Genomic DNA, 14812 nt, shown 5'->3' on the forward strand with positions numbered 1-14812 from the left:
AAATCATGAAAAAATCTAGTACTTTCAAAAAAAGGGGACTTTGGTTGACTAGATTACTTACCCATAATAGATCAAGGCTACAAAAGATAGGTGAGTGGTATAAAAATTTCAGTCAATCAATTCAAAAGAAATTAATCTAAAGATTGGATACTGATTCTATGTAATAGTGAAGAAAAACTTTGTAAATAATAACTAACCTAGAATTGATTTCGAACTCAAGTCCTTAATAAGAGAAACATCAAAGCTTAACTTTTATCTCCTTCAATTTAAAAATTTGTAACTTGGCTCCATTGCATTTTTTTAGTCTTTAGTAATATCCTCTACTTATATTAGTTCTTTAAGCACTTTATTACAAATTTTTCTACAAAATTTAACATACTTCTATAGTCCCACTTCTATTTTTATTCTACGTCATCTACAATTTAAGAGCAATAGATATATCAATGCTTGCATGGATGCAAGCAAATGATTTTAGTAACCTAAATCTTAACTCCTTTGTGTTGACACCACTTTTACATCTCTCATATCATTCTTTGAAAGATTGAAGTTGTTTAATTTTAGAATCTTTTTTTATAGCAACTTCTTTAAGTAAAGTGATCTTGATGATTGAGTAGAATTTAAAAGGATTAAAAGATTGACAATTATAATTAGTCAAATTAAATATATCTTTACTAATCTTTGCAAGATAAGGATTAGATAATGGTTTTATCAAATAGATGCAAATAGATATCCTAAAAAAATCTTGCAAGATATGAGTAAAAAAGATACATTGTCATACATTGGATATGCTCTTCAACGAGTGAAAAGAAGAAGGCACTACTAGAAAATTATAAAGCTACATGTAGCACTATCAACAAACGAAAATATACATCTAAAAGAATAAGGTGCTAAATAATCATTATAATAATCATTGAATAACCACCACATCAAAGGATTAGAACTAATATTATTATAGATAATAAATAATAAAAGAAAGTATCCAAAGTCAATGTGTGGAGTAATCATTAACATCTCTATCTTCCAATACCTAATCAATTCTCTAGTAGTTGTAAAAGCTTGCTATTCTTGAAAAACATATGACCACTCTTTTGTACCATTGTAATTATAACATCACCTAAGACTGAGAGAGATTAGTTGATATATTGAACTTCCTTCAATCTATTACTTGTAGTTCTAAACCGATCTACTTGTTCACTTCTTGTGAGTTCAACTAAATAGAGTGATTTCCTTAAAACAACTCCAGATTCTAGATCTATGCCATACACATGTACTGTCAAAATACTATACATAAAAAAAAGTTGTGTCTTAATATTTACTTCTAAATTGCTTAGAATTGTCATTAACACTATCCTCTAAATCTTGGATATGTGTATGATTCTCTTTTTAATATAATAAATAGAAACAAAATTGAGATGACATTCATTAAAATTTTAGATTAAACTAAATAGAAACTATCAAACTATTTAGTCACAATTTAGCTTGTGTTTATTCAATATCAAGTAGATAAGTAAATACAAAGTACATCAATAAAATCTTGAAAAGACTTATCACAAAGCAAAGTGACATAGATAATGATAACATGAAGAAAAGATGAGAAAGAATGATACCTATGAAATTTGCTATTGCATTCATTAAGAGTTGTAACACCAACTGTTCTATTCTTTTGACCAACTTTCATTGGGTCCAACATATCCTTTGTTGACCATATTGACATTCTACTGACATTGAGAACATTTAGACTATTTAACTAAGAGTTGTTCTAAATCTCAAGTATGCTTATAGTCAAGACAAAAACAACTATAATTAATAGATTTGTTTTACAAAGCTACATTGTCTAATTTAGAAGAATAAAAAAGAAGACAAAAAAAAATAAGAGTCTAACAAACAAGCTAAGATTTAAGCTCCAAGTTAATCAAAAGGATATTTCTTTTGAACATTGTTTATAGATAAAAGATTCCATACTTATTAGTTGTAAATCTCAAGCATGTGCATTTCAATGTCATAGCAAAAAACATCTTATTTGCTCCAAATTACATGGAAAAAAACATGGAAGGTTCTATTATTAAATCCCCAATCAATTGGTATCAAGTTGTTTGGACTGCTCTATTACCAAATCAAAGCATTAGATTCTAAACATAGAAAAAAATTAATTATCTTGACTCATTTAGCAATAATGATAATTATCCAACTCAATTAGCAATGATATCAAGCTTCATCAATTTCTTGTATTACAACTAGTCAAAGATGTGAGATTGCCCAATTCATTTGCCAATGATATCAAGCGTGAACACCCGCTTATATTAAAGGTAGTCAAAGATGTGAGGTTGCCCAATTCATTTGGCAATGATGTCAAGCTTGAGCAGTATCTCATATTCAAGGTAGTCAAAGATGTGAGGTTGCCCAATTCATTTGGCAATGATGTCAAGCTAGAGCAGTATCTCATATTCAAGGTAGTCAAAGATGTGAGGTTGCCCAATTCATTTGGCAATGATGTCAAGCTTGAGCAGTATCTCATATTCAAGGTAGTCAAAGATGTGAGGTTGCCCAATTTATTTGGCAATGATGTCAAGCTTGAGCAGTATGTCATATTCAAGGTAGTCAAAGATGTGAGGTTGCCCAATTCATTTGGCAATGATGTCAAGCTTGAGCAATCACTTATATCAAATTCAATCAAAGATGTGAGGTTGCCCAATTCATTTGGCAATGATGTCAAGCTTGAGCAATATCTCATATTCAAGGTAGTCAAAGATGTGATGTTGCCCAATTCATTTGGCAATGATGTCAAGCTTGAGCAGTATCTCATATTCAAGGTAGTCAAAGATGTGAGGTTGCCCAATTCATTTGGCAATGATGTCAAGCTTGAGCAGTATCTCATATTCAAGGTAGTCAAAGATGTGAGGTTGCCCAATGTATTTGGCAATGATGTCAAGCTTGAGCAGTATCTCATATTCAAGGTAGTCAAAGATGTGAGGTTGCCCAATTCATTTGGCAATGATGTCAAGCTTGAGCAGTACCTTATATTCAAGGTAGTCAAAGATGTGAGGTTGCCCAATTTATTTGGAAATGATGTCAAGCTAAAGCAGTATCTCATATTCAAGGTAGTCAAAGATGTGAGGTTGCCCAATTTATTTGGCAATGATGTCAAGCTTGAGCAATATCTCATATTCAAGGTAGTCAAAGATGTGATGTTGCCCAATTCATTTGGCAATGATGTCAAGCTTGAGCAGTATCTCATATTCAAGGTAGTCAAAGATGTGAGGTTGCCCAATTCATTTGGCAATGATGTCAAGCTTGAGCAGTATCTCATATTCAAGGTAGTCAAAGATGTGAGGTTGCCCAATGTATTTGGCAATGATGTCAAGCTTGAGCAGTATCTCATATTCAAGGTAGTCAAAGATGTGATGTTGCCGAATTCATTTGGCAATGATGTCAAGCTTGAGCAATCACTTATATCAAATTAAATCAAAGATGTGAGGTTGCCCAATTCATTTGGCAATGATGTCAAGCTTGAGCAGTATCTCATATTCAAGGTAGTCAAAGATGTGAGGTTGCCCAATGTATTTGGCAATGATGTCAAGCTTGAGCAGTATCTCATATTCAAGGTAGTCAAAGATGTGATGTTGCCAAATTCATTTGGCAATGATGTCAAGCTTGAGCAATCACTTATATCAAATTAAATCAAAGATGTGAGGTTGCCCAATTCATTTGGCAATGATGTCAAGCTTGAGCAGTATCTCATATTCAAGGTAGTCAAAGATGTGGGGTTGCCCAATTCATTTGGCAATGCTCTCAAGCTTGAGCAGTATCTCATATTCAAGGTAGTCAAAGATGTGAGGTTGCCCAATGTATTTGGCAATAATGTCAAGCTTGAGCAGTATCTCATATTCAAGGTAGTCAAAGATGTGATGTTGCCGAATTCATTTGGCAATGATGTCAAGCTTGAGCAATCACTTATATCAAATTAAATCAAAGATGTGAGGTTGCCCAATTCATTTGGCAATGATGTCAAGCTTGAGCAGTATCTCATATTCAAGGTAGTCAAAGATGTGATGTTGCCCAATTCATTTGGCAATGATGTCAAGCTTGAGCAGTATCTCATATTCAAGGTAGTCAAAGATGTGAGGTTGCTCAATTCATTTGGCAATGATGTCAAGCTTGAGCAGTAACTTATATTAAAGGTAGATAAAGATGTGAGGATGCTCAATTCATTTGGCAATGATGTCAAGCTTGAGCAATCACTTATATCAAATTCAATCAAAGATGTGAGGTTGCCCAATTCATTTGGCAATGATGTCAAGCTTGAGCAGTATCTCATATTCAAGGTAGTCAAAGATGTGAGGTTGCCCAATTCATTTGGCAATGATGTCAAGCTTGAGCAGTAACTTATATTAAAGGTAGATATAGATGTGAGGTTGCCCAATTCATTCGGCAATGATGTCAAGCTTGAGCAATCACTTATATCAAATTCAATCAAAGATGTGAGGTTGCCCAATTCATTTGGCAATGATGTCAAGCTTGAGCAGTATCTCATATTCAAGGTAGTCAAAGATGTGAGGTTGCCCAATTCATTTGGCAATGATGTCAAGCTTGAGCAGTAACTTATATTAAAGGTAGATAAAGATGTGAGGTTGCTCAATTCATTCGGCAGTGATGTCAAGCTTGAGCAATCACTTATATCAAATTCAATCAAAGATGTGAGGTTGCCCAATTCATTTGGCAATGATGTCAAGCTTGAGCAGTATCTCATATTCAAGGTAGTCAAAGATGTGATGTTGCCCAATTCATTTGGCAATGATGTCAAGCTTGAGCAGTATCTCATATTCAAGGTAGTCAAAGATGTGAGGTTGCTCAATTCATTTGGCAATGATGTCAAGCTTGAGCAGTAACTTATATTAAAGGTAGATAAAGATGTGAGGATGCTCAATTCATTTGGCAATGATGTCAAGCTTGAGCAGTAACCTATATTAAAGGTAGATAAAGATGTGAGGTTTGCCCAATTCATTTGGCAATGATGTCAAGCTTGAGCAGTATCTCATATTCAAGGTAGTCAAAGATGTGAGGTTGCCCTATTCATTTGGCAATGATGTCAAGCTTGAGCACCTCCATATATATAAGGTAGTGAAAGATGTGAGGTTGCCCAATTCATTTGGCAATGATGTCAAGCTTGAGCAATATCTCATATTGAAGGTTGTCTAAGATGTGAGGTTGGCCAATTCATTTGGCAATGATGTCAAGCTTGAGCAGTAACTTATACTCAAGGTAGTCAAAGATGTGAGGATGCCCAGTTCATTTGGCAATGATGTCAAGCTTGAGCAGTAAAATATATTAAAGGTAGATAAAGATGTGAGGTTTGCCCAATTCATTTGGCAATGATGTCAAGCTTGACGAATATCTCATATTCAAGGTAGTCAAAGATGTGAGGTTAGCCAATTCATTTGGCAATGATGTCAAGCTTGAGCACCCCCACATATATAAGGTAGTGGAAGATGTGAGGTTGCCCAATTAATTTGGCAATGATGTCAAGCTTGAGCAATATCTCATATTGAAGGTTGTCAAAGATGTGAGGTTGCCCAATTCATTTGGCAATGATGTCAAGCTTGAGCAGTAACTTATACTCAAGGTAGTCAAAGATGTGAGGATGCCCAATTCATTTGGCAATGATGTCAAGCTTGAGCAGTATCTCATATTCAAGGTAGTGAAATATGTGAGGTTGCCTAATTTATTTGGCAATGATATCAAGCATGAACACCGGCTTATATTTAAGGTTGTCAAAGATGTGAGGTTGCCCAATTCATTTGGCAATGATGTCAAGCTTGAGCACCTCCACATATATAAGGTAGTCAAAGATGTGAGGATGCTCAATTCATTCGGCAATGATGTCAAGCTTGAGCAATCACTTATATCAAATTCAATCAAAGATGTGAGGTTGCCCAAATCATTTGGCAATGATGTCAAGCTTGGGCAGTAGCTCATATTCAAGGTAGTCAAAGATGTGAGCTTGCCTTATTCATTTGGCGATGATGTCAAGCTTGAGCAGTAACTTATATTAAAGGTAGATAAAGATGTGAGGTTGCCCAATTCATTTGGCAATGATGTCAAGCTCGAGGAGTCACTTATATTAAAGGTAGATAAAGATGTGAGGTTGCCCAATTCATTTGGCAATGATGTCAAGCTTGAGCAGTATCTCATATTCAAGGTAGTCAAAGATGTAATGTTGCCCTATTCATTTGGCAATGATGTCAAGCTTGAGCACCTCGCCATATATAAGATAGTCAAAGATGTGAGGTTGCCCAATTCATTTGGCAATGATGTCAAGCTTGAGCAGTAACCTATATTAAAGGTGGTTAAAGATGTGAGGTTATCCAATTCATTTGGCAATGATGTCAAGCTTGAGCAATATCTCATATTTAAGGTTGTCAAAGATGTGAGGTTGCCCAATTCATTTGGCAATGATGTCAAGCTTGAGCAGTAAAATATATTAAAGGTAGATAAAGATGTGAGGTTTGCCCAATTCATTTGGCAATGATGTCAAGCTTGAAGAATATCTCATATTTAAGGTAGTCAAAGATGTGAGGTTAGCCAATTCATTTGGCAATGATGTCAAGCTTGAGCAGTATCTCATATTCAAGGTAGTCAAAGATGTAATGTTGCCCTATTCATTTGGCAATGATGTCAAGCTTGAGCACCTCGCCATATATAAGATAGTCAAAGATGTGAGGTTGCCCAATTCATTTGGCAATGATGTCAAGCTTGAGCAGTAACCTATATTAAAGGTGGTTAAAGATGTGAGGTTATCCAATTCATTTGGCAATGATGTCAAGCTTGAGCAATATCTCATATTTAAGGTTGTCAAAGATGTGAGGTTGCCCAATTCATTTGGCAATGATGTCAAGCTTGAGCAGTAACTTATATTAAAGGTAGATAAAGATGTGAGGTTGCCCAATTCATTTGGCAATGATGTCAAGCTTGAGCAGTAACTTATATTAAAGGTAGATAAAGATGTGAGGTTGCCCAATTCATTTGGCAATGATGTCAAGCTTGAGGAGACACTTATATTAAAGGTAGATAAAGATGTGAGGTTGCCCAATTCATTTGGCAATGATGTCAAGCTTGAGCAGTATCTCATATTCAAGGTAGTCAAAGATGTGAGGTTGCCCAATTCATTTGGCAATGATGTCAAGCTTGAGGAGTCACTTATATTAAAGGTAGATAAAGATGTGAGGTTGCCCAATTCATTTGGCAATGATGTCAAGCTTGAGCAGTATCTCATATTCAAGGTAGTCAAAGATGTGAGGTTGCCCAATTCATTTGGCAATGATGTCAAGCTTGAGGAGTCACTTATATTAAAGGTAGATAAAGATGTGAGGTTGCCCAATTCATTTGGCAATGATGTCAAGCTTGAGCAGTATCTCATATTCAAGGTAGTCAAAGATGTGATGTTGCCCAATTCATTCTGCAATGATGTCAAGCTTGAGCACCTCCACATATATAAAGTAGTCAAAGATGTGAGGATGCTCAATTCATTCGGCAATGATGTCTAGCTTGAGCAATCACTTATATCAAATTCAATCAAAGATGTGAGGTTGCTCAATTCATTTGGCAATGATGTCAAGCTTGAGCAGTATCTCATATTCAAGGTAGTCAAAGATGTGAGGTTGCCCAATTCATTTGGCAATGATGTCAAGCTTGAGCAATATCTCATATTCAAGGTAGTCAAAGATGTGAGGTTGCCCAATTCATTTGGCAATGATGTCAAGCTTGAGCAGTAACTTATATTAAAGGTAGATAAAGATGTGAGGGTTGCCCAATTCATTTGGCAATGATGTCAAGCTTGAGCAGTTACTAATATTAAAGGTAGATAAAGATGTGAGGGTTGCCCAATTCATTTGGCAATGATGTCAAGCTTGAGCAGTAACCTATATTAAAGGTAGATAAAGATGTGAGGGTTGCCCAATTCATTTGGCAATGATGTCAAGCTTGAGCAGTAACTTATATTAAAGGTAGTCAAAGATGAGAGGTTGCCCAATTCATTTGGCAATGATGTCAAGCTTGAGAAGTAACTTATATTAAATGTAGATAAAGATGTGAGGTTTGCCCAATTCATTTGGCAATGATGTCAAGCTTGAGCAATATGTCATATTCAAGGTAGTCAAAGATGTGAGGTTGCCCAATTCATTTGGCAATGATGTCAAGCTTGAGCAGTATCTCATATTCAAGGTAGTCAAAGATGTGATGTTGCCCAATTCATTTGGCAATGATGTCAAGCTTGAGCAGTATCTCATATTCAAGGTAGTCAAAGATGTGAGGTTGCCCAATTTATTTGGCAATGATGTCAAGCTTGAGCAGTATCTCATATTCAAGGTAGTCAAAGATGTGATGTTGCCCAATTCATTTGGCAATGATGTCAAGCTTGAGCACCTCCACATATATAAGGTAGTCAAAGATGTGAGGTTGCCCAATTCATTTGGCAATGATGTCAAGCTTGAGCATTATCTCATATTCAAGGTAGTCAAAGATGTGAGATTGCCCAATTTATTTGGCAATGATGTCAAGCTTGAGCACCCCCACATATTCAAGGTAGTCAAAGATGTGAGGTTGCCCAATTCATTTGGCAATGATGTCAAGCTTGAGCAGAAACTTATATTAAAGGTAGATAAAGATGTGAGGTTGCCTAATTCATTTGGCAATGATATCAAGCGTGAACACCCGCTTATATTTAAGGTAGTCAAAGATGTGAGGTTGCCCAATTCATTTGGCAATGATGTCAAGCTTGAGCATTCATTTATATTCAAGGTAGTCAAAGATGTGAGGTTGCCCAATTCATTTGGGAATGATGTCAAGCTTGAGCAGTAACTAATAACCAAGGTAGTCAAAGATGTGAGGTTGCCCAGTTCATTTGGCAATGATGTCAAGCTTGTGCAACCACTTATATTCAAGGTAGTCAAAGATGTGAGGTTGCCCAATTCATTTGGCAATGATGTCAAGCTTGAGCACCTCCCCATATATAAGGTAGTCAAAGATGTGAGGTTGCCCAATTCATTTGGCAATGATGTCAAGCTTGAGCAATATCTCATATTTAAGGTAGTCAAAGATGTGAGGTTGCCCAATTCATTTGGCAATGATGTCAAGCTTGAGCAGTAACTTATATTAAAGGTAGTTAAGGATGTGAGGTTGCCCAATTCATTTGGCAATGATGTCAAGCTTGAGCACCCCCACATATTCAAGGTAGTCAAAGATGTGAGGTTGCCCAATTCATTTGGCAATGATGTCAAGCTTGAGCAGAAACTTATATTAAAGGTAGATAAAGATGTGAGGTTGCCTAATTCATTTGGCAATGATATCAAGCGTGAACACCCGCTTATATTTAAGGTAGTCAAAGATGTGAGGTTGCCCAATTCATTTGGCAATGATGTCAAGCTTGAGCATTCATTTATATTCAAGGTAGTCAAAGATGTGAGGTTGCCCAATTCATTTGGGAATGATGTCAAGCTTGAGCAGTAACTAATATCCAAGGTAGTCAAAGATGTGAGGTTGCCCAGTTCATTTGGCAATGATATCAAGCTTGTGCAACCACTTATATTCAAGGTAGTCAAAGATGTGAGGTTGCCCAATTCATTTGGCAATGATGTCAAGCTTGAGCACCTCCCCATATATAAGGTAGTCAAAGATGTGAGGTTGCCCAATTCATTTGGCAATGATGTCAAGCTTGAGCAGTAACTTATGTTCAAGGTAGTCAAAGATGTGAGGTTGGCCAATTCATTTGGCAATGATGTCAAGTTGGAACACCCACTTATATTGAATTTTTTCAAATAGAGAAGATTTCTTTTTGATGTTGGCAATGAATGTAATTGTTTACAATCTTTCAAATTAAGTATCTTCAAAGAAGTCATATATTGCAAATCATTTTTTACCATGGTTAAGTTTGAGCATCCTTCTAAGTCAAGTTCTAATAATGTAGGTATTCTAAAAATTGAATGTGGAAATGTTTCTATAAATGAATAATTTCTCAATTGTAAGATATTTAAACTCTCCAACTTTTTCCAAACATTTATGTCATGAAGCATTTGCAATGCTTTGTTTGTTGATTCTCTTGGTAATTTTTTTTCTTCAGGCATATCTAATAGAAAACATTTTAAACTAAGAGAATGTTTTATCAACACAAAAAATATGCTTATTATTCTTATAACAATATTGGGTGCAAAATCACCAATAGTACAACTTAAAAATTGAAGTGATGAAAAAGAATCACTTCTTAATTCACTTATAATATTTTTGTGTATGTTGTTGTAAAATAATCCCTCCAACTAAAAACCAACACAATTAAATACACAATTAGATTATAATTTTTGCATTAATGACATTTTTAATGCACATACAAATCTATTTATAATACAAGATTCATATTTAAGCATAATAACTTCACTTCAATATACATCTAAAATACATAATATAAATAACATAACATACAAGTAAAAAACCTCTAATTTTTAATTGTTCATTCTTTTCTAATGCTATTATTAGTTTTATGCATGCAATTAGGATAATAGTTACATAAAATTACCTTGTTTGAAAATCCATAAAATAGATCTACATTCAAATTCCACATTCGTGTGTATTTATACTCCATTTCTTTCTCAACAATGTTTCTTCCCATGTCTTGTAGCTGATCATGTATTCTTATAATTTTATCTTTGTCTACTTTTACCAATGATTGGTAAATCAATGTATCTAACATAACTTCCATATCTTGTTCAAATATTTCTTTTTGACTATTAGCCCACATTCGCAATGCTCTTTCTTTTGACATGCCTTGTGGATACACATCACTACTAAAAAAACAACATATGTCCAAAAATATTTTCTTCTCTTCATCTTTCAAATTGTCAAAGCTTACTTTTAATATCTTCCAAATCTTGTAGTTACTATTGTTTTCATTTCCATCCAACTCTCTTCCTCTTTTCAACTTTTGTAGAGCTCGCTCCCAACATCTCAATCTCTTGTTCTCTCTCAAAAATGCTCCCATAACTTTTAGACTCAATGGTAGACCATGGCAAGCTCTTACAATCTTTTCTCCAACTTCAACTAATTCATTTGGCAAATTTTCTTGGCCACAAGAATGAGTGATAAATAACTTCATACTTGTTTCTTCATCAAGTTCTTCAATATTTATTATACAAACTTCTTCACCACAATACTCTATTGCTTTTGAATCTCGAGTGGTTAAAACCAATGTGCTACCATTGCTAGCATATATGTCATCTATAGGCACAACATCTTCAATTTGACTTTGATTCTTCACATTGTCAAATACAAAGATGGTTTTGTTCTTCATCAAGAATGATTTCAACATTTTTTGAGCTTCTTCAACATCCTTTGGTTTTGATTTGACTTTAAATTGTTCTAAAATATTGCAAGAAGTTGTGAAGCAATCAACATCATTTTCAATGCACTCAACAAAGCATGATGCATCATATATGTCTTTTACAGTAGCCAATATAGCCTTTGCTAATGTGGTCTTGCCTATTCCACCCATTCCAACAAGACACAATACCTTCATTTTATTTACACATTCTTTTTTTATTCGAGATAAATAATGTTCTCTACCAAATGTATCTTCGTCAAGCAAATCAACCTACAATTAGAAATTCAACCATATATTAACAAAAGAATAATAATAATAATAATAATCATAATAATAGTTTTTTTTATTCTAATCTAGTTTTATTAACTAATACTCTTGAAAAGGCATCTAATCCTCACTATAAGCATATAAGAGTATGTGCCAATACAAAATTTAAGCAATCTAATAAATTCATTACATACTTTCAATAACTTTTTGTACAAGTCTTACCTTTGGCAATTGATAGAGTGTTTGTTGCAATTCGTCATTTTGATGGTAGTTGTTCTTTGATACTCCAAAATATGGTGCATTTGACACATTCATTCCAACTAAAAACTTACATTTTAGTGAGTTCAATCTTTCACAAATGCTTGCAAACTTTGGCCGATGCAAAGGATTCAACCTCCAACATTCTCTAATAAGCTCCATCAAGTCATCACAATTTGAAGGTAGCTTTGGTCTTTCACCTTTTTCAATTCTTTCTAATATTCTTTTTGGGTCATGAACATCATGAAATGGATCTTTCTTTGAAAGAATCTTAGAACATATCATTGCAAATGAGTAAACATCAGCTTCAAAAGGACACATTGCCATTGTTTGAAATTTATTTTTTAGTGCCTCTGGAGCCGTATATTTAAGACTACCATAAATGTAATTATTCTCTGTGGCTACTGAATTTCTTCCAACTTCAATCTTGGACATTCCAAAATCAATCACTTTCACAATAACATGTCGAACAATCTTATTCATAATCTTTGATTCCACAATATTAACCAAAATATTCTCAGGCTTTAGATCACGATGTGCAATGTGCATGTCATGCAAGTAACACATTCCTTTTGCAATTTGATGCATGATGTCAATAAGAAAAATATAAGATACTTCTTTCTCTTCTTCCAACATATTGCTCAAATTGTTTTGCATCAATTCCATTCCAATATACAAATATTCTTTTTTGTCTTTTGTTTCAAAAGCTTCAACACTTCCATTAGCACTACCTTTCATTGCAAAATAATATGTTATCAAATTTGGATGGCTTACACTTGTTAGAATATTCACTTCTTTGATGAACAACTTAGCAAATGCAACATCCATTTTTTTAGTTGCACACAAAAGTCCCAACCACTTGGATTTGTAAACTTCTCCAAAAGATCCAGATTTTTCCTTCACACATTCTATGATTTCAAGACTTGTCATATCTGTTGAAAAATTCAAAGCATCCAATTCTCCAATCTCAATGTGATACAAGTCTTTGCATCTTCGTAATAGATCCTTTGCTAATGCATGATATTCAAAATCTTCTTCTTCACTTGCATGGTTCAATCTCTCATGTAATAATATAATATCATCTTCTACTTCTTGATATGTTGGAACATCAAAAGTATCAAATATAATGTCTTCAAATTTGTAGGAATTATGCTTTGAAAGCATATCACTTGCAATATCACAACAACATTTTAAATCCAAAATTAGTTCTCTAAAAGTCTCTTTATTGTTGAATTGGAATAGAGCTTCTTCACACCAATTTGGTTTTCCACATTTCTTTATTAGAGAGTAAGATTTATTCAATATAAAAAATAGCTCACTTAATAGAAGTTCAAACTCTAATTTATCATTGGTGCAAGTTATTAGGTGGTCAAAAATCTTTGTAACATTTTCAATTTTCTTGCACAAATTAGTACATTGGTTTCTATTCAACATGTACTTTTTCTTCAATAAAACCTTGAATGCTCCAATGTAAACTTTAGAACCTTCCCAAGTATCTCCACAAATACCTTGCATGTTTGATATTTCTTCATATTGTTCCATGGTGCTTGAAGATCTTGACATGAAGAGACCATGTAAATAACTCCAAACCATATATATACATTTCTTGAATAATTCCAAAAGATATCCCATCTTGATTTTGTAAACTAATAAAATCAATTTCACCTTCTCACCACATGTAGAAAACATGTTAGATGTATTTAGAATTTCAAAAAATCTTCTCAAACTCTTTTATATGAATTGTTCCACATACCATACCATTTTTTTATCCAACAAAATGAATCTATACTTCTAAAACCAAACCATCACTTAATTTATGTACATATTTTAAATAATCTCATTTCAACCTATGTTAAAAATTACTAATCCTATGTCAAACATCAAAACCTTAAATTACTTCTACTTAAAGAAATCTACCTAAAACTTTTACACAAAAATGAAATAATCTACCAACAAGATGCAAAGTTCAAACATTTAAAATATCTATGTAACAAAGTACACAAGTCACTCTAGAGAACTTTTGTTACAGTGAATACCGAAAGAAGTTAAATTGCAATTCAACAAACTGCCGCCGACGCAAGGATGACAAGTAAGATTGCCGTTTCTCAATCAGGTTTTAAGAAAAACACATCTCATCGTTCAGATTGTCCGCAAATGATCCACCACGACTCGCACAGCGCCGCTCCTCAAATACACATGCACCAAGCGTTGAAGAATATACCAATAACACACCAAGTACACAAGTCACTCTCCATAACTTTTGTCGTAGAGGATACCGAAGGGGCTGTTAAATTGCAGTTCAACTATCTGCCGCCAAGGCAAGGATGACAAGTAAGATTGCCGTTTCACAATCAGGTTTGAAGAAAATCACATCTCATAGTTCAGATTGTCCGCAAACGTTCCACCACGACTCGCTCAGCGCCGCTTCTCAAATACACATGCACCAGGCGTTGAAGAATACGGCAAAACCTCGAGCGCCTCAAGTGCTCTCCACCAAAAAGTACTTCGCGACTTCCATTCAAGCCAGGCTGGACCCTCTCCGGCACAGGAAACGGATCAGTCGTGCAGACACGAAATCACCTTCCACACAACGCTCATGCTCCTCAAACCACGGGGGCTTGACACTACAGCCCGACAAGACACCTAGAGGAGAAATAAACTAATACAGGTTACAGGGGCACAAAATCAATGATTTATGGCTATCCCACACTGAAAATGGAAAGGAGAAGTGAGGTATCTCAACAATCATGATACGCGTGGGAACACCGAAAGCCACGCAACGCAACATGCAAGCCCCTCGAAACCTAATACATACCCTAACGCATGCCCTGATGCAGCAACCACTGTGAACCGTACAACGAACCAAAACTCCGCAACCTCCGACAGTGCCAAGCCACGTATTGGTGAATCTCTCTCCTCCGACGT

General features: G+C 34.8%; 1 protein-coding gene across 1 annotated transcript; it reads right to left on the bottom strand.

The window, feature by feature from the left end:
• Positions 1–1591: 1591 nt before the first annotated feature.
• On the bottom strand, positions 1592–13924 carry LOC141044699 (uncharacterized). The gene is made up of 3 exons (XM_090243864.1): positions 11852–13924; positions 10562–11632; positions 1592–10304 (listed from the first exon to the last, which is right to left on the bottom strand). The coding sequence occupies exons 1-3, from the start codon at positions 13574–13576 to the stop codon at positions 8490–8492; spliced, it is 4611 nt and encodes a 1536-aa protein (XP_090099990.1). The 5' UTR covers positions 13577–13924; the 3' UTR covers positions 1592–8489.
• Between the last annotated feature and the right edge of the window lie 888 nt (positions 13925–14812).

Source organism: Physcomitrium patens, chromosome 17, assembly GCF_059467195.1.
Source record: "Physcomitrium patens ecotype Gransden chromosome 17, ASM5946719v1, whole genome shotgun sequence".
In the NCBI taxonomy this organism is placed as follows: Eukaryota; Viridiplantae; Streptophyta; class Bryopsida; order Funariales; family Funariaceae; genus Physcomitrium; species Physcomitrium patens.